This window comes from Ochotona princeps, chromosome 1 (assembly GCF_030435755.1).
Source record: "Ochotona princeps isolate mOchPri1 chromosome 1, mOchPri1.hap1, whole genome shotgun sequence".
In the NCBI taxonomy this organism is placed as follows: domain Eukaryota; kingdom Metazoa; phylum Chordata; class Mammalia; order Lagomorpha; family Ochotonidae; genus Ochotona; species Ochotona princeps.
The window spans coordinates 81,471,857-81,498,444 of record NC_080832.1 but is presented as its reverse complement, the minus strand read 5'-3'; the positions used below and the strand labels follow the sequence as shown (position 1 = coordinate 81,498,444).

Below are 26,588 nucleotides of genomic sequence, written 5' to 3'. Positions count from 1 at the left end.
ACTGGCGGAAGAGGCGGGACACTCTTCCGCAGACGGCCGCTGACCGGAAGCGAGGGACGGCTGAAGACGCCAGAGGGAGGGAGAGAGGAAGGACGGAAAAGACTGAGGGACAAGGGGAGGGGGAAGGGGAGGACGATGGACGGGGGAGGGAAAAGGGGGACGCACCCGGATCATCTGCCCTGTGACGACAAAGTGAGGGCCTCTACGCAGAGCGTGTGGCTGCGTTGACGCATGCGCGGCGCGGGGGGGCCTGGGGGCTCGGCGCTTGCGCCATAAGGCGCGTCTCAGCCGGGCCGGGCGTCGCTGCGTTTGCTCACACGCGCTCCGGGGGCTTGGCGACTTCGGCCCGCCTGGCCGGGACCTGTCGTCACCCCCGGGGCGGCTGAGCGCGACCTCCCTCTGGTGTCTCCAGCGCTGGACAGGCTTTCCTTCTTACCTCTGCTGTTGGAACACTTGGTAGGACTTCAGGTTATAAAACAGACTGGGCCTAGTTAAAATAATCCTCCACAAACTTGAGCCTTGTGGACGAGACCCTGTAACAGTCATTGTGTGGAGGGGGCTGGTGACCTACCGGGTTAAGCTGCCTGGTTGCAGTCCCTGCTGCTGTCTGCTTGTGGGCCGGGGAGGTAGCCGACGATGGTTCAGATACCTACCCCGTCACCCAGAGACCCGGAGCGAGTTCCAGGTGTCTTGTGCAGCCTAGCCCACAGTTAGGGGCTTTTGAGAAGTAAACCAGCAGGTGGAATCTCTCTTCCCTCCCTTCCTCTTTGCACTGCCTTTCAAGCAAATACTGATTTTTGCTTTCATTTTTGCTCACGTTACTTTTCCACTTTTATGTGTCTTGCACACTATTTTTGAAGTGTTGTTAATTAACTGTGAAGGTTTTTTTTTTAAAAGTTGATAAAGATCGGAACATACTCCCGAGGTGCTACTGTAAAATGGAATACTACTAAGTTGATATTTTTTAATTGTAAAATATTTACTGGTCAGAAGAAATTTTTCAAAGTAGCTAAGTCTGGATACCAAAACAATATAGACATAAATAGCTGAAAAGCAGGTAATGACTTTTGACTGAATAATGTATATTCACTTGATGGGCAATTTTTTCACTGTTATTTTGCATTTTCCTGCATTTTCCAAAATTCCTGTAATCTGTATTGTATGTAAAATTTTAAAAAGTTAAAATCCATACTATACTGACATTTTAAAAATCCAGACCAGGGCCCAGCACAGTGGTTCAATGGCTAAAATCCTCGCCTTGCTCTACCTAGACTCCAGCTGCTCCACATACCCATCCAGCTCCCTGATTGTGGGGGAAAGTAATCAAGGACTGCCTGAAGCCTTGGGACCCTACACCTGCTTGGGAGACCCGGATGCAGCTCCTGGCTCCTGGGTTCGGATTGGCTCAGCTCCGGCCATTGCAGCCACTTGGGGAGCGAACCATTGGATGGAAAATCTTCTCTTTCCTTCACTCTGTAAAAATCCAAGTTTCCAATTTAAAAAAAATCTTCACCCAAACCCAGTCACTGAAAACAATTTGAATTATTTCCAGTTTTCCCTGAAACTCATATTGGCCAAAATGATAACATATTTCCCAGCCATCCAGGATTACAGATGGAAATGAAATGGGTTGACTGTGAATGGGTGCCAGAAAACTAAAACCTAACAAATCAGCAAATCTTGAGGCAATTTGAGCAAATAATAAAATAAGTAATTTTAGTTCTTTCTTCCACATTCCTTAAGTTATGTAATAGTTACTCTCCTATTCGTTTTTCTTTGATGTTATTACTTAGTTCAATGGCATAACATGAAAATTAAAAGTTGTATAAAACTTCCCCTTCAAAAGTTAAACATACACAGCTTCTCAGGTTGTTGGGTTTGTACCTGTTCTATCACTTTGGATTTTACTCTGATGTTTCGCCTCTCGTATTTACTTGCTTGCATAGATGTTGACTTGATGGCAGTAATAAATGTCATTCAGCCACATAAATTTTACCAGGAATCAACAGGCGGACGATCATTTGAGTAGCATTTAAACATTGTTATCAATACTCATAGTCACTCTTTACACAACAGTTTGAAAATCAATATTTTGGTCATTTAAAGACAAGTATTCTCTTTCAGAAATACATATATTTAAATTTCTAGTTCAGTGTATAAAATGAAGACTGCCCAGTGAAGATTGTCATAAATCAGTGAGTATCCAAGGTTGTTAGGAAGGTCTGAGTGCCTTGAAACGATGTGGAGGTGAAAACAATGTTAGCTGGTGCAGAAGCACATTGTGGTGGCACGGCACAGCTGTGAAAGTCAGTCTCCTGTCTTCCATCTCACCCTCTCCTAAATTCCCAAGAGAATCCTTTGTAAGCCAAATGGGTCTTGTAGAAGTGAAAAACACAAATTAGGAAAAACTTAGGCGTGATTTCAAATCTGTATCCAAATGAAACATTTTTAAATTCTTTGCATATGCTTTTTGAAAACTAAATACTGATATATTTGTCTTGCATTCTTAAGATTGCAATCATTTTGAAAAAGTGTATCTTAGAAATTATGAGCACCTAAGTTTTTAGTTTCCCTCATTTATCCTGTAAAAGTTTGGGCATTGGCTTTCAACTAATGTGACTCACTCTCTGGATTTTATTTTTTAAGATTTATTTTTAGTGGAAAGGCAGTTTTACAGAGACAGCAAGATCTGTCTGCTGTTGATTGTTGTGTGGCATTGTGCTTAAACCTTTTCAGGTAGATGTTCAAGCAAATGCCTTTGTTCTCACATTGGGAGGTTGATAAGCCTGATGTCATTGGTGGTGATGAAAGATTTCGCAGCTCTTAAATAACCAGTCAGTAATCAGAAATAAAAGTCAAACAGGTTAGCTTAATGGGTAGTATCACTAGAAGAATGACTACAAAATTTCTTAGTAGACATCTAAATGTTTTAGGAGAGAAATGAGTGTTTAATTCTGAAGTTTCACAACTTCCTTCAAGTAAAGGAACATAATTCTAAAAGAGGCCTCAGACTTCTTTGACTTTCACCGCATATAATCAGCTGATTACCTCCCCAGGGCACATATCTTTTAGGGAGATGCCATCAATTATAGAGTGGTCATACCTTCAAATACAGTCTTGTCAGCTCTGTGTTTTGGCAGTCAACTGATATCTGTTACATGTATAACAGTGAAATTACTTTAAAAAAAAAAAAAAAAAGAGGGAAGACAGAGCCACCAGCGGCTTTCTTCCACCTTGTACAGATGGAGCCACTGCAGGTTTCACTCTTCCACCAGTTCCAGGGCCTGGGGACACTTGCTGGGAGTTCTTGGAGTGGACCTGAGGACTTGCGCACGTGTTTCAGCCCAACGGGTGGGTGGAGAGTGGGAAGGGAAAGGCTCCATGTTGGTGTGCTGGTGGACTGGGCCTGGGGTCTTGGGTATACACTTGAAGAAGGGTTGAGTCCCTCGTGGGCAGGCAGAGCTCCAGGTCAGCATGCCAGCACAATGGAAGACTGGGCTTAGGAAGACCAAGCTGGGGAACCCATGCACTCCCAGGTGCAGGGACTGGATTGCTCAGGGAAGCGGGTATGGGATCTGTGGGAGGGAGAAGTGCTGAGGGAGTATGTTGCAGGTGAGAAATTACTTCTGGGCACTTCCACCAACAAAGCCACTGTACTCGCAGGTAAGCAAGGGAGCTAAGACTGAGCAGTTTTGAGGAGGGAAGCTAGAGGTCCTTTCTGGGTCAGATTGATTCACCCACCCAAACAGGAGACCAGAGCTGGGCTAGTTAGCATGAACCACAGCTGACCACCACCCACTGGCACACATTAAAGCTAAGACTGGGAGGCCTGCCTGGCCGGGCTAAACTAAAGTACCTACCAGTGAGTGTCAGAACATGGGGAGGATAACATTAGCCTGGATCATGACACTAACCAGCACACAAGAGAATCAGATCCAGGGGCAGGTTCTGTGGGGATTATATGGGCTCACCCCTGTGGGATTGCAATATCTGCTCTTTGTTCAAGACCTGGGGTTGGTAATGGGCTGAGCTAGGCATGACTGTGGAACCCCAAGAGAATAATAGGTACTTAGGTTTGGCTCAGGCTGGGTTGGTCCAGGCTGCAGCACCTATAGCACACCCAAGAATTGAGTGTGGGGTGGGTTGGGGCACAACATCCACCAGCCCACACAAAAGGCCAAGACAGAGGAGGCAAGTTATGTGTGATAACGGCCTAGCATCTGCTGGCACTCGTGAGAACCAGGGTTGGGAATGGACCTGGTAGGGAAACTGGGGGAACTCCCCTGGTGGACTTTAGTTCCTGCTGGTCAGCATGTGAGTCAGGGCTGGGTGTGGACCAGGCCAGGCAAAGCTTTTGTATTTGTTGGCAGGTGTGGGGCTTGGTTTTGGGGGGCTGGGGGACAGGCAAGCAGAAGGTATGCAAAACAGGCAGGGTCAAGCCAAACCAAAGCACACTGGCTTATGCAGTAGCCAGGATAGGGTGCAGACCATGCTGGGTTAGGTTATCATAGCTGCCAATTTGCATGAAAGCCAGGGATGGAAACAGACTAGACAGGGGTAGGCTGTAGCAGCCACCAGTGAGACTTGCAAATCTGAGCCTGAGAGCCAGAATGAGGACAGCAAACGGTGTGTGGCCCATGTTTGGTGTGTGCAACACTGGGCTAGGTGTAGAATGGACTGGGCTAGGTCTCTGCAGCTGCTAAACCACATGAAAGTTGGGTCTGGGGTTGGGAAGGCTAGGCTGGGCTTTAGCACCCAGGAATAAGTGCCAGAATGGGCATGGGCTGGTGAGGCAAGGCCACTGTTCCTGCCAGAACAGGAGATGGGCCAAGTCAAGCTGAGCCAGTGACCCATTGTGTGCAGCATCTGCCATTGGGAGGAGACCTGATAGAAGAGCTTGGGAAACTCCTCTCTGAGGACGCAGTTCCTACAGATGAGCACAGGAATCAAGGCTGGGAGTAGCCCAGACAAAGCCAGGTTACAGAACCTGACAGCATACATGTGACTCAAGTTTGGGAGTGAGCCAGGGGCTGGGCCGGTTCATAACACCAACCGGCAGATGTGAGAAACAGGATGGAGTGTAACCCCAGCTAGTTCACAATAAGGCTGGGTAGGGAGCTATCCAGGCTGGGCTGAGGTGAGGTAGGCCATGCCAGACTGGGTCTCAACAACCACCAGCGCACATAAGACCCAGGTGGGGGGATGGATGGAAACCCAGTAGGGAGTCTGGGGGGGTTCCCCTGCTGGGCCACTACTCGTGCTATCTAATGTGAGAGCTGTAACGGGCAGACCAGGTTGGGCAGGGCTACGACTCCTGTTGACCTGCATTTGAACTGGGTTAGGGGGAAAGCCGGGCTGGGCTAAGTGACCATATCTACTGGTTCATGAGTGAGCCACAGTAAATGCGGGATGTTCTTTCTTTGCCACAGCGTCAGCTAGCAGGTGCTGGGACTGGGTGCATGAGAACCAGGGTTGGGGACAGACCTGGCTGGACAGGTGGTGGCACACGCCAGCATGAGTGTGGATTGGATAGTGAGATCAGTTGGACTGAGTTAGGCTACAGTACCCATTGATGTGTATGAGAGCCATATGGGAAGCAGGACAGACCAGATCTATCTGCTGCAAATATAGGTGTGCACAGGAACAAGGGCTGAGGACAGGCCTGGTGGGAATTATTGGGGGCCACCCAACTAGGCTGCAGTTCCTGCTGGTGTGGTGTGGTAGGTAGGTTTGAGGTGGGCCACAGCATCCATTGAGTTGCATATGAGATGGGGCTGGTAACAGAACTGACTGGGCAGCTGTAACCCCCACTGTGTGTAGGTTGATGTGGGCGATGGGCAGAGCCAGACCCCACATTGGCTGGCACACAGGAGTCGGGTCTGGGGTCACCTCTGACACGGTTTCTTTGGAAACCCCCCCCCCCCAAAACTGGACTGCTGGACTCAGAACTCCAACCATAGTGAAAGTCACAGAATCTTGGGTCTGACCATGGAGTACATGTGTAAGATCTGGGCCTCTTCGTTGCTGATGCCTGTGCAGTGGATGGCCTGCCCAGATGCACACGGGGACATGACAGATCATTGAGGCCTATAAAGGATGTAGGGTAGAATACCATGGACAGCACTCCTGGCCAAATTTTGAAAGCAGCTATCTGGGCTACTTGGCACTCTGAGGTGAACAACACATGGCAGTCAGTGGACTTTGGAGGGATTTCCTCAACCTTGGAACAACAAAATTAACAGCATCTCAGAACTATCAAAACTTCTTAAGCAGTACCCTCAGAACAGGCTCCACAAGGGGAACCCTAGGATAACATTGAGTGACTGTCCCACATCCTCAAGTACTGGTTAGGCTGCTGGGAGCAGCCCTCTCTTCCTCTCTCTCCTCTTTCCCTTCTTTCCCCAGGAACAGGACAAATAGGAAGAAAGATTGGAAGCAGTTGTCTCATCCATTTTCCCCCATTCTTGGACCCTTGCATCCTAATCAGTAGGTTCACATGGGTATGCATCCTTCAGCAGTTCCTCATCCCTGGGTACTGGGATGTGTGGAAAGTCATGAGTGGTATTCCCCTTTATTTCTCCCCTTACACTAGGAACAGCAAGAATAAATAGCAAACTTGGAAGCAGTGAATTCACCCAATTTTCCCTAAACCTTGATCCTTCCCACCCTGGTCAACCATGTAATCATTATTTTAAATAACAACAAATTTTTTTTTAAAGATTTATTCATTTTATTACAGCCAGATATACACAGAGGAGGAGAGACAGAGAGGAAGATCTTCCGTCCGATGATTCACTCCCCAAGTGAGCCGCAACGGGCCGGTGCGCCGATCCGAAGCTGGGAACCAGGAACCTCTTCCGGGTCTCCCACACGGGTGCAGGGTCCCAATGCATTGGGCCATCCTCGACTGCTTTTCTCAAGCCATAAGCAGGGAGCTGGATGGGAAGTGGAGCTGCCGGGATTAGAACCGGCGCCCATATGGGATCCCGGGGCTTTCAAGGCGAGGACTTTAGCTGCTAGGCTACGCCGCTGGGCCCAATAACAACGAATTTTAAAAATTGGTAAAAAGTTTATCAAAAATAAAATAAATGTATTATTAAAAGCATTATAATAATTTTTAAATATTTATTCTTATATGATGTTAACATAGTTGAACAGAGTGGGATGAATCAAGGATTAGGGAAAAGTGGGTGTGAACAATCTTTTCCAGATTTTTTTATTTCATTTTCCTGTTTCAGGAGGTGAGGGAAGATAAGGGGACAAACCATACCCAGCCTCCCAACCACTCCAGCACCTAGAGATGGGGATTGGCCACCCAGTATCAAACCAGGGTCCCAATGTGGCACACATGCCAAGGGTTCTGCCCAGGTGGTTTTGATAATTCTGAAATGTTGATCTCACCAGTCCAAGGATGAGGGAACCCTGTGAATGTCTACTGGCTGACATAGTCAATCTTAGCGTTTTCATTCATCCAGCTATTCGTTGTCATCATTTAGCTGGGATACTTGTCCTATTTGTTCTGTTCTCATTCCTCTGGGATGGTACAGCTGTCCTCTGCAGGCCTCAATGTGCTGTCATATCCAGCATGTGGATCTGGGCCAGCTGTACACTGCTACATCTTTTCCACTGAGGAGGACCAGTTCCTGCAGGTGGGCCAAGGACCCCAGCCAGTCAGTATGTGCCCCACCAGACCCCCACCTTCAGGGCTCACAGACCCAGCACCTACACAGATGCGGGCCCAGTAACCTGGGCCAGGGGCCCCAGGCCCCCACCAAATCCCCCACCCCTAGGACTCATGGACCTGGCACCTACCGCACAGGCAAGCCAGGGACCCGGGCCAGACAACCCAGGCCCTGCCTGATGCCCTGCCCCCATAAATCATAGATCCGGCACCCACTGCACAGGTGGGCCAAGGACCCAGGTGACTTGGGCCCCACTGGACCCCTCACCCCGACGCTCACAGATCCAGCACTCACCACACAGCCAGGTAACACAGTCAACCTGGGCCCTGCCAGACCCCCTGCCAGACCCCCACCTCTGGGGCAGCCAGGGTCCCACCAGATTCCCCACCCTCAGGGAACATGGACCTGGTGCCCACTGTGGATATAGGCCAAGGACCCAGGCCCTGCTGGAATTCCCGTCCCTGTGGCTCATGGATCTAGCATCCACCATGCAGCCAGGCAAAAGGACCAGGGCCCAATGATCCAGGCTCCGCTGGAACCCCCAGCCTTGCGGCTCATGGACAAAGCCACCACCATGCGGGCAAGCCAAGGACCTGGGCCGGGCAACCCAAGCCTCGCTGGACCCCCGCCTCCTGGGCTCACAGAATTAGAACCCACCTCCCCCTGACTGGCATGGTTCACCTCCCCTTAGCATCCACCAGCAGGTGTTGCAGCCTGACTCAGCCCAACCTGCCTCCAGTTCCAGCTCATACTAGTGGGTGTTGCAACCTAGTGAGGCCCAGCCCAGCCCGCAGTCCCAGCTCTGATGTGAACCGGCTATTGTTGCGGCCCGACCTGGCTCCTCCTGCTCCCTCCTGCTTCTCAGATCTGCCAGTGGATGTTATGATCTGGCCCAGCCTGACCTGCCCCCAAACCTGACTTATATGTATGCCAATTGGTATTATAATATGGCCTGGTTTGGGCAGCTCCCAACCTTCCTCTTGCACTCATCTACAGGGACTGCATTCTGACAAAGGAGTTTCCCAAGCTCCTCTATCAGGTATCCTCCCAATGGCAGATGTTGCACACACCGGTGGGTCATTGGCCCAGGTTGATTCTGTCCACCTCTTATCTTGACAGGAGCCATGGCCTTGCTCATCTGGTCCAAACCTATTCCGATTCTCACTGGTACTACAGCCCAGCCATACCTGGTCCATATCCAGACACAGCTCTCACATGGTTCAGCAGGAGCTAAGACCTAGCTCAGTCTGTTCTACATCCTCCATGGCGCTCACAAATACCAGTGGTGCTGGAGTTTAGCCCAGTCTGGTACTCTCCAGACCCAAAGCACACCAATGCTAAGGGAGACTGTAGCCATGTATGTCCAGGCCAGATCACTGCCTCCATTCTGACTCTCACATTCACCAGTGGGAACCCCAACCCAGCTGGGGTGTCCCCGTAGCTCCCCAACCATGCCTGTTTCCAGTCACAATTCTTGTGCATGCCAATGGAGATTGTTATTTCACAACAAATTCTGCCTCCAGTCCTGATTCACTTATGTGCTCAATGAACTGGTCCAGCCCTGCCAGGAAAGTCCCCATCCACGCCTCAGTGTGTGCCTGTGAGTGGTATTTGGTGATGGTCGATGCTAAATACCCCAACTCAGGCCTCCCAGGTGAGCTGGTACTTCGGTCTGACCCTTAAAAGTACTCACATTCTTCTCTCCAAACAACTTAGTCTCAGCACCCTTGCTTACCTGCTGGAACAGAGGCAATGTTCATGGAAGTCCCTTGGAAGTCATTCCTCACCTGAACATGAACCCTGAGGTTCCTACCAGCCCCCACCTGTTCCATCCACCAGACCCTTTATGAGCCTACACCCCAAGTCCAAAGAGCTCACCACTTAGCGGTGAGAGGACTTTGCTGACACCCTGGCCACCTGACCCAAGAGCCCACCAGTCCCTCTTGGAATCTGGCAGGGTAGAGATCCTGAGTCGTGAGCTAGTCAGCCCTCCCTCCCACCAGCCACAGCTACATGTGGGGTGGGGTGGAAACAAAAAAAATTTTAATAGAGTGAAAGAGCTTAGTGTATTCCATGAGAAGCACCAAGAGATATGGGAAAGTGGTTTTTATGTTATTTCTTAAAAATATTTATTTATTTAAAATGCACTGTTGTAGATAGAGGAAGAGAGAGAGAAAAAGAGCTTCCATCTACTGCTTTACTCCTCAAATGGCCACAGTGGCCAGAGCTGGGCCAAGCCAGAGTCAGAAACCTGGAGTTCCATTAAGTCTCCCAGATAGTTACAGGTGCCCAAGGACTTGGACCATCTTCTGCTGCTTTCCCAGGTGCATTAGCAGGAAGCTGTGTTAGAAGTGGAACAGCGAGGACATGAGCTAGTGCCACATGACTGCTGGTATTGCAGACTGGAATAACTTACTGTGCCATAATGCTGGCCACTGATTTATTTCTTTTTAAAAGTTCCAATATATGCTTGAAGGATGGCCTTTACAACATAAACTTAAGTGTGAAAGTTAACTTCAATGAGCGTTAGAAATTAAAATCTTTTTTTTTAGCAGATGCCACTAAATCTGTATGACCGCATCATGAGCTGTCATGGAGCATCATGGAGGGAACTCCAGCCAGCACACCGTGAAGCGCTAAGCAGAGGTCCAATGACCTGTTCACAGTATCATTTTTATTGGCGCCATTTTTCAAGGCGGAGTAGTCTGCACAATTGGTTTCTTCACTTTTTTGACTCATAATTCAACAGCCCACTATTTCATATTCCACTTCACCTAAATTGCCTCTTTAGCTAATTCACACTCATCTGTCAAGGTTCAGATCAGTAGCCAATAAAAGGAATATTTCTTTGACTCTTGGTCAGTTTCGTGAGTTGATCTCTGAACCCAAGGCAATTTGCACATACCACTCTCCTTGGATTTCTGTGTAATATTGAAAAGTAATATTTTTTCCACTCTCCTTCCTGCATAGAAGTTCCTCAAATTTTGATACTATTTTTATTCATTGCTAAATCTCAAACACTCAGAGTGCTTGCAAAAGAGAAGGTACTAGGTAAATCTTGTTGAACTGAACTGACCTATTCAGTAAACTCACATTTTAGAGGGAGAAACTTGCCAGGAAACAATTAAGATTCAATGATATCGGGCCCGGCGGCATGGCCTAGCAGCTAAAGTCCTCGCCTTGAAAGCCCCGGGATCCCATATGGGCGCCAGTTCTAATCCCGGAAGCTCCACTTCCCATCCAGCTCCCTGCTTGTGGCCTGGGAAAGCAGGAGAGGACGGCCCAAAGCTTTGGGACCCTGCACCCGCGTGGGAGACCCGGAAGAAGTTCCTGGTTCCCGGCATCGGATTGGCGTGCACCGGCCCGTTGTGGCTCACTTGGGGAGTGAATCAATGGATGGAAGATCTTCCTCTCTGTCTCTTCTCCTCTCTGTATATCTGGCTTTCCAATAATAATAAAATCTTAAAAAAAAAGATTCAATGATATCAATATAATTTAGATTGTGTACAAGAGTCTATACACAGTAAAGAAGTACCACACCTCATGCTCTCTATGATGTCAAAACTTAAACCAGGGAAATGGGTCTCAACGCAAATTATTGTACTTCTCCACCCAGGAGAGAAGAGGATCCAAATAAAGAAACTTAGACAAAGTTGAGCCTAATACTACGTGTATTATTCATGCCGTGCAAGCCTGGATACCTGAGTGATCATGTTCTTTTACTCAAGTAAGTATCAGCAGACTGTGGTTACCATGGAAACAGATATCTCTAATGCTCTCCATTTCTGAAAACTGCTGAATTGGTTCACTTCTGTAATCAGTTTGTTCCACTGCCTCTTGCACCAGAGCTCCTCATAGTAACCATTCTTTGTGAAGTGAAACTCAGTGGGCACACTTAGGTTAAAGAAGCCTGGACTGTTTGCCATTTTAGAGATCTTTGTCTTTTCAGAAAATATATCATCCTTTAGAATTGAGGATTTCTTCATGATTAATCTAGGGGATGCCCACTTTAAAGTGTCAGTGGGCGTGGAGGCTCTGCAGAGGAAACACCGACAATTACAAAGTATGATGAGGAAGATTAGACATAGGACACTGTCAGTCTCCTGCCCCTGAAGAAGCAGCTCTTTGTGGTTTAGAGCCTCTAACGAGGTGCCTATGAAACACCCTGATGTTTTCACCAAGCATATGCCAGGCTGTTAAGCCGGAGACAGTGTAGGGAAGGCCACAAAGGCCAAAACAGATTGGAAGAAGAAAAATTAGCTGAAAGAGGAGTGGAGAAGGCATCTTTCTAGCAGGAATTAATTGTGTGTAATACATGCTTATCCAATATATATGCAAGTTCTGTTTTTAAAAGACACAGAATGGGAGACAGCTTTGTACACCAACATCAATCAATTTCAGGCTCCTACAATTTTTTTTTCTCCTTAGAGATGCTGATCCCTGGAAAAATACTGGGCATAATGCCAGAGGAAACTAGAGGATGACTAATTGTCCTTAAAAAAGAAATGACTCATGAACATCAATTAACTAGATTCCTATATAATATCTGTGGATCAGGTTGCTCTTGCCTGGAATATCCAAATTAGTAATGGATGCCTCAAGTGATGAACTGAAGGGAAGTATCAGTATTTTCATTTATTCAATCAGATATTTTAAGCATAGATTTAAACAATAGATTTTAATAATATGCTTTTTCATTGTCACAATTTTTAAAAGATGTCTTTTATTTATTTGAGAAACAGAGTTAAAGAAAGAGAGAGTGAGAGCTTCCATCTGCTGGCTCACACTCCAAATGGCTGAAAAGGCCAGGGTTGGGTCAGATCAAAGGCACGAACCAGGAGCCTGGAGATCTCATATGTGGGTGCAGGTGCCAAAGCACTGGGGTCATCCTTCCCTAACTTTCCAGGCACATTAGCAGAAGCTACACTGGAAGTGGAGCAGTCAGGAAATGAATCAGCACCTATAAAGGCTGGCTCTGGGACTCGCTCTCTATGCTTCTTGATTTGTTATGTGAAACACCAGGCCACTAGGGCCACCCAATCTTGGATTTTGAGTCTCTAAACTGTGAGATTAAATAAAACTTTTGTCTTATTTTCGTTATAGTGAGGAAAAACTGACAAGCAAAGGGAGTAGCCTATTGCTCATTAAAGGGGACTCTAGCTGAGAGGGAAGGAATAAACCCATTCAAATAAATCTGAAACTTTAAAAAGTCTTGAGATTAATACATGGGTTTCAGCCAGTGTGTTTATTTTTTTATTATTTTTCTTTTTTATTATATATATATATATTTATTAATTACATTGCATCATGTGACAGTTTCATAGGTACTGGGATTCCCCCAACCCCTCCCCAAACCCTCCCCCCATGGTGGATTCCTCCACCTTGTTGCATTACCACAGTTCAAGATCAGTTGAGATTCTTTCATTGCAAGCATATACCAAGCATAGAGTCCAGCATTTTATTGTCCAGATAAGTTCAACGGCTTCTTGGGGAGACCATCTCTGGTCTCAAGGTAGAGCTGGCAGAGTATCATCCCGATAAATTAAAAGCCCCAACGTAACATCAGCAACAATTTATAATGTTATGTAATTAATTGACATAGTATTGATAACCAATATGTTAAAAGAGAAAAAAAAAATGCAAGTTCTGAACCACATCCTTGACTTCTTCATTGACATTTCAATTTTAGTTTATTTACAATGGGTTCTATACATCTTAAAATAGCTATAGATTACTGTTTAGCTGTCTTGTGTCTATTTTCATTATAATATTTAGCCTTTTATAGCATTGAAGCATAATTTTGCTGAACCTGGCTTTTTTTCGGGTAGTCTAGACTGGCTCATAACTCCAACAAGACATATGTCAACAGTTTAGGTGCAGAACAGTTTTAGGAGGGGTGTACAGAGAAATCCTCAATACCCTAGTGAGAAATAATTAATATTTCACATTTTCCTCATACCTTCTAGGGTGATGGAAGATTTCTCCACTCTCCCACCCGATTACGGAATAACGTAGGGTATTAAAAGTATATTAGGTTTTACAATTCTTTGATGTAGATCATAGGCAGTCTGACTCACATTGATTGTTGGTTCGTTGGTTACTTCACAATATCTGATTGCATGTGAGATAGGCTGTTTGAGGTTGAGATAAAATTACATTTTACAGGTACTATTTTTCATATTGACATCATTTCATCTTTTTTTTTTTTTTTAAGATTTTGTTATTATTGGAAAGCCAGATATACAGAGAGGAGGAGAGACAGAGAGGAAGATCTTCCATCCGATGATTCACTCCCCAAGTGAGCCGCAATGGGCCGGTGCGCGCCAATCCGATGCCGGGAACCAGGAACCTCTTCCGGGTCTCCCACGCGGGTGCAGGGTCCCAAAGCTTTGGGCCGTCCTCTCCTGCTTTCCCAGGCCACAAGCAGGGAGCTGGATGGGAAGTGGAGCTTCCGGGATTAGAACTGGCGCCCATATGGGATCCCGGGGCTTTCAAGGCGAGGACTTTAGCTGCTAGGCCACGCCGCCGGGCCCGACATCATTTCATCTTAAATTAAGGCAAATATGTGGTATCTAACCTTTTGGGATTGGCTCATTTCCCTTAGCTTGATGGTTTCCAGTTTAGCCCATTTGGCCCCAATGAACTGCATTTTGTTTTTTTTAATAGCTGAGTAATATTCCATGAAGTAGATGAACCATAGCTTTCTTATCCAGTCTTCTGGTGATGGAAATTTTGGTTGCTTCCATGTTTTTGCAATTACTGATTGTGCTGCTATGAACATAGGAGTGCATGTTGGTTTCTCGTGTAACAGGTGTTTTGGATATATTCCTACAGGTGCTATTGCTGGATCATATGGTATGCAGATTTTGAGTTGTTTGAGTGATCTCCATACTGATTTCCATAGAGGCTGTAGCAACCTGCAGCCCCACCAGAAATGGAGTAGGGTTCCCTTTTCCCCACATCCTCGCCAGCAAGTGTTGTTGGTGTTTCCCTGTATGTGGGCCAATCTTACTGGCGTCAGGTGGTACCTCATTGATGTCTTAATTTGGATTTCCCTTATTGCCAGAGAACTTGAACATTTTTTCATGTGTTTGTTTGCCATTTGGGTTTGTTCCTTTGTGAAATGTCTGCCCATTTCCCATGCCCATTTCTTGAGTGGCTTGTTTGTTTTGGCATTTTGGTTGTTTTGTAGCTCTTTGTATATTCTGGAAATTAGCCCTCTATCACCTATGTAGTGCACAAAGATCTTCTCCCATTCAGTGGGTTGCTTTTTTACTTTGTTAATTGTTTCCCTTGCTGTGCAGAAGCTTCTTAGTTTGATGAGGTCCCATTTGTTTATTTTAGTGTTGATTGCTATTGCTTTTGGTGTCCTTTTTAGGAAGTCAGGACCTACCCCTAGATCTTGCAGGTTATTTCCAACATTTTCTTCCAAAAGTTTGAAGGTTTCTGGATGTAGGTTTAGGTCTTTTATCCATTTAGATTTGATCTTAGTGTATGGTGAGAGATGTGGGTCTATCTTTTTGTTTCTGCAGGCTATCAACCAGTTGTACCAACAGTATTTATTGAAGAGACCTTCCCATTTGCCTGGATTGTCGTTTGTCTTTTTGTCAGATTATTTTCAGCCAATGTGTTTAAACAATGGACACCAATAGGCTCTCTTCAAGAAGAGTTGCCACAAAGGCTGGTCTTGGGACAGGAACTCTTAACAGCTGCACTTTATCTACAGAAAGCATCTTGATTTAGGTATCTTGGCCCATTAAAAAAAATGTACCTCTAAATAATAAACAAGAGAAACCCATTCTTTTGTCCCAAATAGGGCAGGCAAAGATACATTAGGATGGGAGATATGACCATGAACCAATTTTTTTTTTTTTTTGTTAACAGTAAATAAAAGGGATTAGAACACAACCCCATCTTTACTTCATCACACTTTGCCAAACCACCATCCAACTGTGCCTGTAGACACGGAGCTGTGGGATGCTGGCCAAGCCCCAGAAGTGTTGGCTCTACAGTGAATTACCTTCAGATTGACAGCCCAGAGCAGTGGAATAATACTCTGGATGCTGGCTGGCAATGCATTTGGTGAAGATTAAGGCAGAGAAACTCCTGAGCCAGTTTCCATCTTAGTGTCTTAACATTTTACCTTTATAAATAATCAAGTTATGGAGTTACACACAGGAAAAACCACCCCTTACTTTAGTAGTCCCATTGTAACTTATATTTTTAAGATAATACAAAATTCAGAAGAGAAACTACTTTAAAATAAGACTGGAAAGAAGGTTGCATGCTCATTTTAAGTGGTTTTAATTTTGTGAATATTATGTTCCAACTCAAAAAAAAGGGATATTGCACAATACTTTAATGTTACAGTTATTATTTTTCTCACATTCTGGTGAGATTTTGATAAACATAGTTGACTGTGGAAGTAACAGAATATCTTAACTGGTTGAATAATATCAATACAGTAAAGAAAGCAAAATATCACATTCATATAGAAAACAAGTACATATCCATAGATTCACTTGGCCTCAGTGAAAAATAATCAATTTCTCAGGTATTTAGTAAAAAAAAAAGAGGCAAAATTAAGAATGGTTTGAAAATGAAATGTTTTCCCAGAATTTTTCAATGCTGTCTTTGGTTCTTGAAAACCTACTAAACCTGAAAAATTTCAAAGAATGTCTGATCACACCATAAATCTCTTATACTGATCTTTTTAAGACAAAATGTATATTAAATAAATACAGATCTGCACTGTTAAAATAACAAAATCTGTGACTGGAAAGGTGAAATTCCCAAATAACAAACAGAAACAACACCTGAGAACAGATGTATCATATCATGGTATCTAAGAACACTTCTGTTCAAATTCATGAATCTGCAGCATTTTTCCATAGATAATAAGCATATTAATTACATAGTTATGGAATAAATGCTAAATACAAAAATAATTGCCAGTTGGCCAAAATTAATTCATTAGGAGTAAGAGGGAAAAATACATTCCATACAAACTATTTTCTGTTACTTTTCCACTGATTTTTAGAAGTTGTGAATTATTTCAGTAATGTCCGGATCTCTGCTAATACTTTTAATATTATACATCATGAATTTTTTATGGTTGCTCTAATTCTTCACATTTTGTGAATATTCCAGGCATCTGATCTCTGGTCTATCCACCATCTTCATCAAACACCAACAGTTTATGAAATACTTGAAAAAAAAATCTTTGCAGAAGATACTTTCAAAAACACTCATTCATTGAAAATAAGAAGATAGAGTTGGTTCAGCGTTGTGCCTTGAACTGGAGACACTAATTATATTTCAGAAAATGTTTAGAGTTGTTCCATTAAAAAATTAATCTTGCTCAGCTTAGTGTTTGGGGATTTATTTACTAAAAAGATAGACATTATGTGAGCATAGTATGAGAGTTGCATGTGAGTGCAACTTTTCCAGTTGGATGTGGATGTCTGGATGTCTGGATGTCTATTTCTAAAATTATATGCTTATTCTTTAGATTTTTTCCATTCACTTTTTTGTGATTTTCAGTTAATATTGCATATTCTCTGTCTCGTTCCAAAATTAATCTGATCACCTTTAGCCTGCCTCTTAGATCCCTTTGAGCTTGCATACAGGCTTAGTCACAGTCTGGCAGAAGAAACCTGTGTCTGTCTAAATGACTGCACCGTCATCCCCCCTGTTCTTCCAGCGCCAAGTTTCCTTGTCAATTTCCTTCCAATAAAAGCCTCCTGATCCAAATACATGTAACTTACTTGTAACGTCTAAATTGGAATCAAGAACTGTTTGTCTCATGTTCTAGCGTTTTTCACTATTAGTAAATAAAATTCTTACAAGTAGAGAAAAATGTTTGCTTCGAAACTGCTAATTTGTGGTGCATCCAAACATTCATCATCAAAACTATCAACACTGGCAAAGAGGGAGCTTAAATGTGAATCAAAAAGCAGGATTCCAAAGAAAATATTTTGCTAATTGAAAATGTTATTAAAGTTTAACATTTTCAGAAAACAAAACTTGGTAAAAACAAAAACAAAAATCCTCACGCATACACATACTAAAATCATGGAAGGGTGATGTGTTGCTTTTTCAATCATTCGAGTTGATGTAAGCTTACTATAGTTCTCATTTTACTTTAAAAAAATGAATACTTTTAATATAAAATAGCCATTTCATTTCTAATACATGTTGTATACGACTTGCCAATTCCATGAGGTATACCTTAAAATGTTCCAAGATTACATCGGGAAAGAAACCTACCACTAATTCCTCTACCCCAGAGACTCAACAGGGATCCCAACCCCCCACTTGCCCACTGTGGATTTATTAGCCCAGACATAAAAAAGCACCCGGGAGAATGGACCAATGATATTATATAAGTGGCTTTAGTTATCCCATGTACTCACAAGCATTCTCTCCTTTATCTTGGTAGTTACCTGATACATGATTTTCTGCAATCAGAAACTGAACTCTCAACTCTTGTTTTATCTTTAAAGACCTTACTAAAAATGTCCACATTGAGTCGCTGAAAGAAACTAATTAAAAAACTAAATTATGAGGGTTTCAAGTAGATTTTACATGTGCATTTTCATATGAACCTAAATTCATCAGCAGCTCTGACATGAAGACTTAAGTAATACATGTGTTTTTTGTCTTTAAAGAGCGTATTCGCCAACCTACATGTGATTTTGAAAATACATCAAACTCAAGGAGGCAAAAGCTGTCTATCTTGGGATGTCTCTTACTATTATTTTATAAGATGCTGACTATCTCTAGGTCAGTTTTTATTTTCAAGTTTTCACTGAGATACATTGTGAGAAATATCTTGAAATCACAGTCCGGGTTTTAAGCCTTATACATATAAGTAAATAATGCAAACAGAAACATAATTGAACTATTAATCAAAACTGTTCCTGTATCCGTATTGGTGAAACAGGCACATTTCCTTGTATGAACTTATTCCATATGAAAATCAATTCATTCAAGGTTCTTGATACAGAATACCAGAAAGAACAACTTCAAAAGCTAGTTTTAATTATTTAAAGATTAGCTTATAAAGCAGAGCATTGTTAGTAATACACCATGATCACAGTCACAGTATTATACAAAGAAAAAAGAAAACCTCTACCAGAATCTCCTGCTTCTGAGTTTTAACTATATTGTACCTTTTTTCTTGGGAAATAGCAAATTGGTAAAAAAAAAAAAAAAAAGATAGGTTACCATTCTGAACACAATACCAATCTTTGAGGAACTGACAGTGTGTTCTACAGATAGATGTGCCATAGACTATGAAAAAGGAAACACTTCAGGGGAAAAAAAATCACATTACAAAATATATTATAAAAATAAGTTACATAGCATGTGCCCATGAACCTGAATGCTTTGCAAAAAAATTCTTTTTGGCACAAAGATTGAATTTCTCTTGCCACATATATTTTCATATTATCAGCAAGGTCATTTTCAATTCTTATATTATATCCTAAAAAAAATAATCACTGGAAGTAGTCAAATGCTTCCAGTCGTGATCAGTAGCATGGCAGACTTCAGTGATGATGCAGATGGTGGAAATATCCATTCAACAGGGTTTCAGAAAAGTACACACAGCCAGTACGTGCTTGGCTGGCCATATCATCTGGAGTTCATACGTAACTGGTGAACGATGATGCTTTCTAGAAAGAGAAGACAGACATGATATTTTGAATTAAACTCAGATCAGAAGTTTATGTCAGAATCTTTACATTTCACCACAAGACTATGTGTTAAGTACACAAGCAGGTACGTGAGTCCGATAGTGTCTTCTATGGCACTTTACAATTCTTGAGCAATTTCTTTATGTATCTGACATGCTTTATCTCAGATTCTGAAAGCCCTTGAGAAGCCATGTCTAACATTCTAACAAAATCAAATTTTATACTTCCTTGAACCTGATAGTACTTATTTCATAGATGTATTCATATATATATATAGCCCTATGAGAAAACAGAATATCTCCCGTTCTAGCCAAACTTTTTCTGTTCTGAATCCCCTTAATTTCTCTTTTCTAAATGTGTGTAAATTAGATTTTAATAAGGAGATATCCATCATCTGGCACTAAAAAGTGAATAAATACAGATAAATCACTTTTGTCTCTTTTTGCATTAACGGCATATGTTTTCATATTTAAATTCATTCCAATAAAAGCAAGAACAAAACCAGTTGAGATGGTATCTAGAAGGGTCTAGCCACATAACGGAGAGTTGGTATATACAGTTATTTTCCTGGTGTTGCTTTTATAGGAAGCCTTTTTGAGCACGTTTCATCTTCACTTTCCATCTAGTCATTCAAGAGGTACTTGCTAAGGCTACACGCACTGTTCTTGCCGTGGATCTACACTGACAAGCAGGGTGAGGCAGAGTCCTTCTATCACTGGGCTTCACAGAGCAGAGGAAAGAAGATGACTAATCTGCAAATGGTGTCTCCACATTAAGAGTTCATTGCTTCCCACCATTCCCAATGTATTCAGAGCAGAAACATCCAGGTTAATCTACAGCCTGAAGAAATTTCCAAGTACTATTTTCACTTTAATTTCCAAGGCCTATTATTTGCATTTTATGTCCATAGCAAATATTTAATCATTAATCTAACACACTGTGCCACAGATCTACAGATACACGCTAATTACCTATAAGGGATTCTCCTCTGAAGAAAAAGAAAAAGCTTTCCTCATGAACTTCGCCGGACTATGGCCACTAGGTAGCGCTATTTCCACTCCTTCAGCTTTTTGGCATGCACTTGAGATTAAAAACGGAAATGAATGCAAAGTAAAAGGCAATGCCTGAATGTTTTACATGCTGTAGAAAGCCGATTAGGCTTTATAAAGTTTTAAGACCTACATATTTATTTTTCACTATACCAAAAACTCTGAGAAATTATATATATATATATTTTTTATTCAAAAACTATTTTGATGTCAGCCTATCTAAATGTCTAAAAATATATATACAGGCAAAAAATTAAAACCATGAATTAAAATATTACATCACTAAAAATCAGGGTTTGAGATTAAAATGTTATTTTTCGCTGAGTACTTTTATTTTTTTTTAATTCTGAACTGGGCTAGTGTTTCGGCAAAGCAAGTTAAGGCATTGCCTGCAACACTGACATCCCAGTTGTCAGCAGATGGGCATTGGTTTGAGTCCCAGCCTCTCCATTACCAGCCCAGCCCTCTGCTAACATGCCTGGAAAACAGTGAGAAGTAAGTCGTAGAACTTGAATCACTGCCACCCACATGGGAGACTTGGATGAAGTTCCTGGCTCCTGCCCTCATCCTGGCTCAGTTCTGGCCATTGTGGCAATTTGGGGAGTGAACTAGTGGGTAGACTCTCTCTCTCATTGTCTCTTCTCTTTGTAACAATACCTTTTAAGTTAAAAAAAAAAACAAAATCTTTAATAAAGTAAGATAAAAATTTGAAAGTATTGTTTGAAGATTTTCTTTGGAAAGAGTTACAGAGACAGAGGAGAGGATCTTCCATTCCTGGTTCCCTCCCCAAAGGGCTGCAGTAGATAAAGCTGAGCTGATCCAAAGCCAGCAGCTTTCTCTTGGTCTCCCACATGGATGCAGGTACCCAAGGACTTGGATCATCCTCCGCTGCTTTTCCAGGTCATTAGCAGAGAGCTGGATTGAAAGCGGAGCTGCCAGGACCCGTTCCGGTGCCCAGATGGAATGTCAGCAACATTGGCTGAAGCTTGGCTTGTTATGCTATGGTGCTGGGCCCTGAACTAGGTTTTAAAGACTGAAATGACTTGGGTTTCAAATTTTGCTAACATAATTACATTCCTTCCCTCATTTCCTCATAATAGGAAAAAATAGAAGACATTAACTTAAAAGAGTAAAATCCAGAATTGTACTTTGACCAATGTGATTCAGCATGCTTGCACTATTTCCTCAGTGCATCAGAAACCATCTCACACAGAATTAATATTTCTCATTGCTATTGCACCTTTTTCTCTTTGAATGCTTAAGCCTCTTAGTTCTTGGAATTACCTAGTCTTACTTTTAGCATTTTTCAACCTCCATGATAGTTTTATTTTAAAAATATGTTTTGTTATTGTTGTCTGAAAATCTGAGACGTATACAACAAAGACAGATCACCTATCTGCTGGTTCACTTCTCAAATGCCTCCAACAGTGAGCACTAGCTCAGGTTGGCACCTAGAGCCCAGAACTCTTTCTGGGTTTCCCATGTGGGTTCCAGAGGTGCACAGCAGTTGAGCTATAATGTATCTCTCATAGCTGGTATTAGCAGAAAGTTGAAATTAGAAGTGGAGCTGACCCAGGCACTCAGTGGAATATGGGAACTCTTAAGTGACATCTTAACCACTACTTAAGATACCCACCCTTGATAATAGCTTTATAGAATTAGTATTTGATATAGCTTCTTGGCATTTTGACTAAGATACAGCATAGAATTAGTGTTTGGATATTAATATGTATCTTAAAAGCACTCATACACAAAACAAATTATCTTGGCTGGAATATTAAATTAGCAAACCAGCAATTATAAATTAGCAAACCAGCAATTCAGAGATGGTGTATACATACATGTGTATGTATGTATGTGCATGTGTATATATATGTGCGTATATATATGTATATATGCTTTTAGATAGATTAGCTCAGAAATATTTGATAATGCCAAGCCAACTTAAGTGAATTGTGCCTTAATAGTAAAAGATGATATTTTAATATTATATATGTAAGCTTCATTTGAAAGAATACAACTAAACCCAAATTCATATTTCTATATATGGAGATATTATATATAATTTCTACTGACATTGAGACAAAATCTATGAGTTTTAATTCATTGAATCTTGTTAAACAGATTTATTCCATGTGTAGTTGTATATAATCTTTATTTTCCCCCAATCTCAGCTGAACATACTCAGAGAAGACTCATCCATCCAATACACAAAATTGTGAAAAATACATATTACTTAATACCACTAAATTTTGCAGTAACTTATTACATAGCAAAACTAACTGATGCATGTGTAGTTCATAATATTCAGGAACAAAAATCAATGCTTAGAGATAGCACCATTATGTTTGTGTAAAGAGAAAAAAAGGAAGAGGGACAGAATTCCCAATTCTGTTCCTCTCTTTTTATAATTTACTATAATAAAATATTTACATTAAGCTGAAGTTACAAAACAAGTGAATGCATTTTATCCATTTCCTGTTCTTTCTCTGTTTTATCTGAGAATGAGACTAAGTGTAGCTGATTTGGGCCTCTATAGTAACCATGGTAAAAGCAGATATAGCTAGTAGTTTTACTCTTTCTTCTGATTGGTACCACTTTCAACAGACACATTTGGACCAAAGATAGTAGTTCATTGCCACACTAATTAGTAAACTCAAAATAACAAACTTAAATTTATGGTGTTTGTATGCAGACATTTATTAACATAGTTGGAAGAAAAAAAATGGAATCTTCATCAGCATACATTCTTGAGGAATATTAGATTTTTATATACTTTTGACACAATTTACGAAAATGAAGGGCAGGTGTTTGGGGAGTATAGATGATAGAACAGACACAGGCATCCCTTATCAGAATGCTTGTCCTTGATATCCTGGCTCCACTCCCAATTCCAGCTTCCTGCTGCTGTGTATCCCCTGGGAGGCAGTAGGTGATGTCTCAAATAGTCAGTTTCCGACCATTCACATGAAAGATGGAAACTGAATTTCTAATTCCTGGCTTTAGCCTGACCCAGCCCTTGCTACTGTGGCCATTCAAGGATTGAGCTAGCCAATGGGCGTGCCTTTTCCCCCACATTCATTCATCCCTTCGTTCGTCCCGCACCCCCCCCCTCTCTGCCTCTCAAACACACTGTCAAAAAAAAAAAATTCGAAATGTACTTGCACACTCTTTTATGTGTTTCTTTCAAGTTATCTTGATGGTCGTTCCTCCTTATGAAACTTCAGGTAACAACATTAAATACCTAATGTGTTATTTTGACATCATGAAATGATGAAGCTTTAGAATGCATTCGTTACACTAGCTTTTAGATAACCTCAGTGAACAGAAGCTCAATATCTTATCAAATTCTCAAGCACAGCTGATTTCCTATCATATGAGGTATTCATCTTCATGGCTAGTATCCCAAAGCTCCTGGCCAGGCTGAGGAGTTGAGCTACAAAGCTGTACAAATAAGACAGAATTTGGAGAAAAATTCAGGGAGAATGTCTCCTGAGTGTTACAGTGGTGAAAAACTGAAGCAAAATCTGAGTTGTTTGTTCCCAGGAGAGCTCCTGTCTGTGAAGTGGGGAGGATGCATTCTCTAAGAGGCAAAACCCCCCAGGATCTGCATGTTTTCACACTTGGCCCAATTCTCATTTACACCCAGCCCAACTCTGCAAAGGTACTCTGAAGTTATGAATTTTAGAATTCTGTGACACAAGGTCACTTGAACACAGCAAAGTTCAACTTAATGGCAGGACTTCACATCAGCAGAGGAGCACTGTTTCATCCAAGTCAGAGAAAATATTTTCTCTTGGATTTGGCATCACTTGAGTGGCTGACTACCTGCTTCCCGTGTTCTGTGTCCCCTTCCTACCAGGGGCTACGTCTAGAAGGCATGGTACCAGGTCAGGGATGTCCTGCTCTTCCTCTCCACCGCCACCAAACCTCAGCTTTGAACTTGCTGCCTCCAGAGCAATTAGCCACCTGCAAAAAAAGAGAAAAGAAACCCCCCACATTCTACATGCCTTTTGGAAGTAGGTGAATCTTGATGCGGCTTCCTTTCAAGTGTCTCCTTTCTCTAAACTGGTTTAGGTTCAATTGTGTTATTACCACATTCAGAAGTTAATCACACATCTGACAAAACATCTGCTTTAAATAGGAAGTTCAACAAACTTCCTCTGTTGAGTTGGACTTGTAGTTCTTCTTTTGGATTCAGCTGTGTTAATTAAAAATACTTCCGCTAATCAGTTCTCTCTTGCCGCAGAAAACTTTTGAACCAAAGGATATAAATTCTCTTGGGCCTTGTCAATGACCTAATAGTTTATTGCTTTCTTGCAAAACAATTCCCACCCCTCCATTAATCCAGATGATCTCTTAGCCTCCCCCAGATTGCAGGAGTAAATACTGACTGATAACTTTTTTTCTTCTGGGAGGTCAATATGTTTCCCAGATAAAAGTAAATTGGAGGTTGTTTTCCCATGCATAAAGTTAACAATAAATGAAAATTTAGTGGAGAGAAAATAGGAAAAATTCTGAGCCACACAGTTTCTACTCTTTTTTGGACACAGAAGCTAAATTTCTAGATTGTGTTAAGTCTTTGGCTAATTATAAAGCATCAGGAAAATGAGACTGAAAACTACCATCAGACACTGCTATGAGGGTTTTTATGCACCTAGTTTCTATGTAAATGTCTCACTATCTTAAAATCATTTGACAATTTTATTTTGGTGTAATGGGCATAGGTCTTTCAGTCTATGTGTAAATACATACTTAAATAAGCTTACACTTTGCTCCTGTGAAATAGTTTTATCATATAAAATAATGACTACTATATAAGGAGAATCAGGAACTGATTTTGATCCTGGCTTCACCATTACAAAGTAGACATTTCTAATCCTTGAAGTCTTGTTTTTTTTTTTAAACTGCTTTTGTCACTGTTGCTGTTGCTATTGTTTAATCATGGAAATCATCATCCTGCTGACCTCTAAGCTCTGGTTCAGCTCCGTCCAGTTCTGTGATTTTGTAGTTCTATCACACACCGTCAACATTAGCACAAGCAGAAAGGCTGAAAGTGCTTTTTGCCATGTTAGCATTAGTTCTTAGAAAAAGCATTGTACTAAGATCTTAGGAATTTTTTGTTAAATGATGGTGAGGTGTATGTTATGATAGGGAGGAATGCCATAATCACAGATGCTTATAGCTAAGGTAAGGTGACTTCTAAAGGTAACACAGCCTCTTGGTGGCAGTACAGAGTATTTCTCCAGTACCGCGGTTTTCAGTTCTCTCGGGTATCCAGTCCATTGTTCAGTAACCTCCTTCTCCTTGATATCTATCCGAAATCTAAACCCTGCCTGGCCCCACTCAGTGTTCAGTGCTTCTTTGTCCTACTTTGGAAGATCTTTCATGAGCTCGAGGAGCACAACAAACCTCTGAAAATTACTCATTTGTGACTCATGTAAGTATGTTCATGCTTTACAGAAGAGTGTTCACATCTCCTCTTTTCTTTACAGTGCGGTGGCTTCAGGGGAAGAACTCCTCCCTCACCTCCCACCCCCCACCCCCGGCCACTGAGTCCAGGACTCCTGGCTTTTCTGCATCCGTTACCTGCCACTGTGCTTTCAGAGGAAAACAGACGTTAACTTATACAACAGAATGAAACCACCTAGTTTTCTGCCATTTCTTTATCCCCATGTCCTCACACATTAATTTCTGGTTCCTTCCATGAACTTCTCACAGGTTTGCATTGCAGACCAAGGGAGAGCTTGAGAGTGCTTTGTTGTTGCCCTACTTCATGTCATTCTTCAGGTGCTAGTGTTATTTCCCTGTAGAGTGAGTGCCAAGGGGTGTGTGTGTGTGTGTGTGTGTGTGTGTGTGTGTGTGCGCTTTATGGCACTGGAAGGCTATAAACCAAAAGATTCTGAAATAACAGATTTCCTCCTACAGGAGGCAGTGTTCTGAACAAAGAAGGGCAAACCACTGGAGAAGGGGCAATTCAGAGAGAAGGAACAAAGTGAACCAAGCAAGGAAGACGGGCAGGGTTTGATACACAACAAGCAACTCCCTAGTCTGGAGGACAAGGGTCCAGCGGAGGGAATGGCAGATGTGCTCATTAGACTAGATGAGGGAGGGGTGGGGCGGGAGGGAGCTTGGTCACAGGTGGTAGCCTCAAGTGC

At 42.4% G+C, this 26,588-nt stretch overlaps 2 protein-coding genes and 1 long non-coding RNA gene across 4 annotated transcripts in view; 1 reads left to right on the top strand and 2 right to left on the bottom strand.

Moving 5' to 3' along the window:
• Positions 1 to 404, bottom strand: part of TMEM30A (transmembrane protein 30A) — a 44,274-nt gene extending 43,870 nt beyond the window's left edge. The window contains 1 exon segment of the mRNA XM_058661339.1: positions 2 to 404. Within this exon segment, the coding sequence (XP_058517322.1) occupies positions 2 to 174 (173 nt within the window). The 5' untranslated portion in view covers positions 175 to 404.
• On the top strand, positions 330 to 26,076 carry LOC131479865 (uncharacterized). Its single transcript, XR_009245139.1, has 2 exons — positions 330 to 456; positions 25,926 to 26,076. It is a non-coding gene; the product is annotated as an uncharacterized LOC131479865 (long non-coding RNA).
• FILIP1 (filamin A interacting protein 1) overlaps positions 18,463 to 26,588 on the bottom strand; it is a 284,939-nt gene continuing 276,813 nt past the window's right edge. Inside the window, exon 7 of one of the 2 annotated variants that reach the window (XM_004580454.4) lies at positions 18,463 to 19,360. In XM_004580454.4, coding sequence (XP_004580511.2) covers positions 19,320 to 19,360 — 41 coding nt within the window. In that variant the 3' untranslated portion in view covers positions 18,463 to 19,319. The remainder of the gene's footprint in view (positions 19,361 to 26,588) is intronic. The other variant, XM_058661296.1, reaches the window with a different exon arrangement.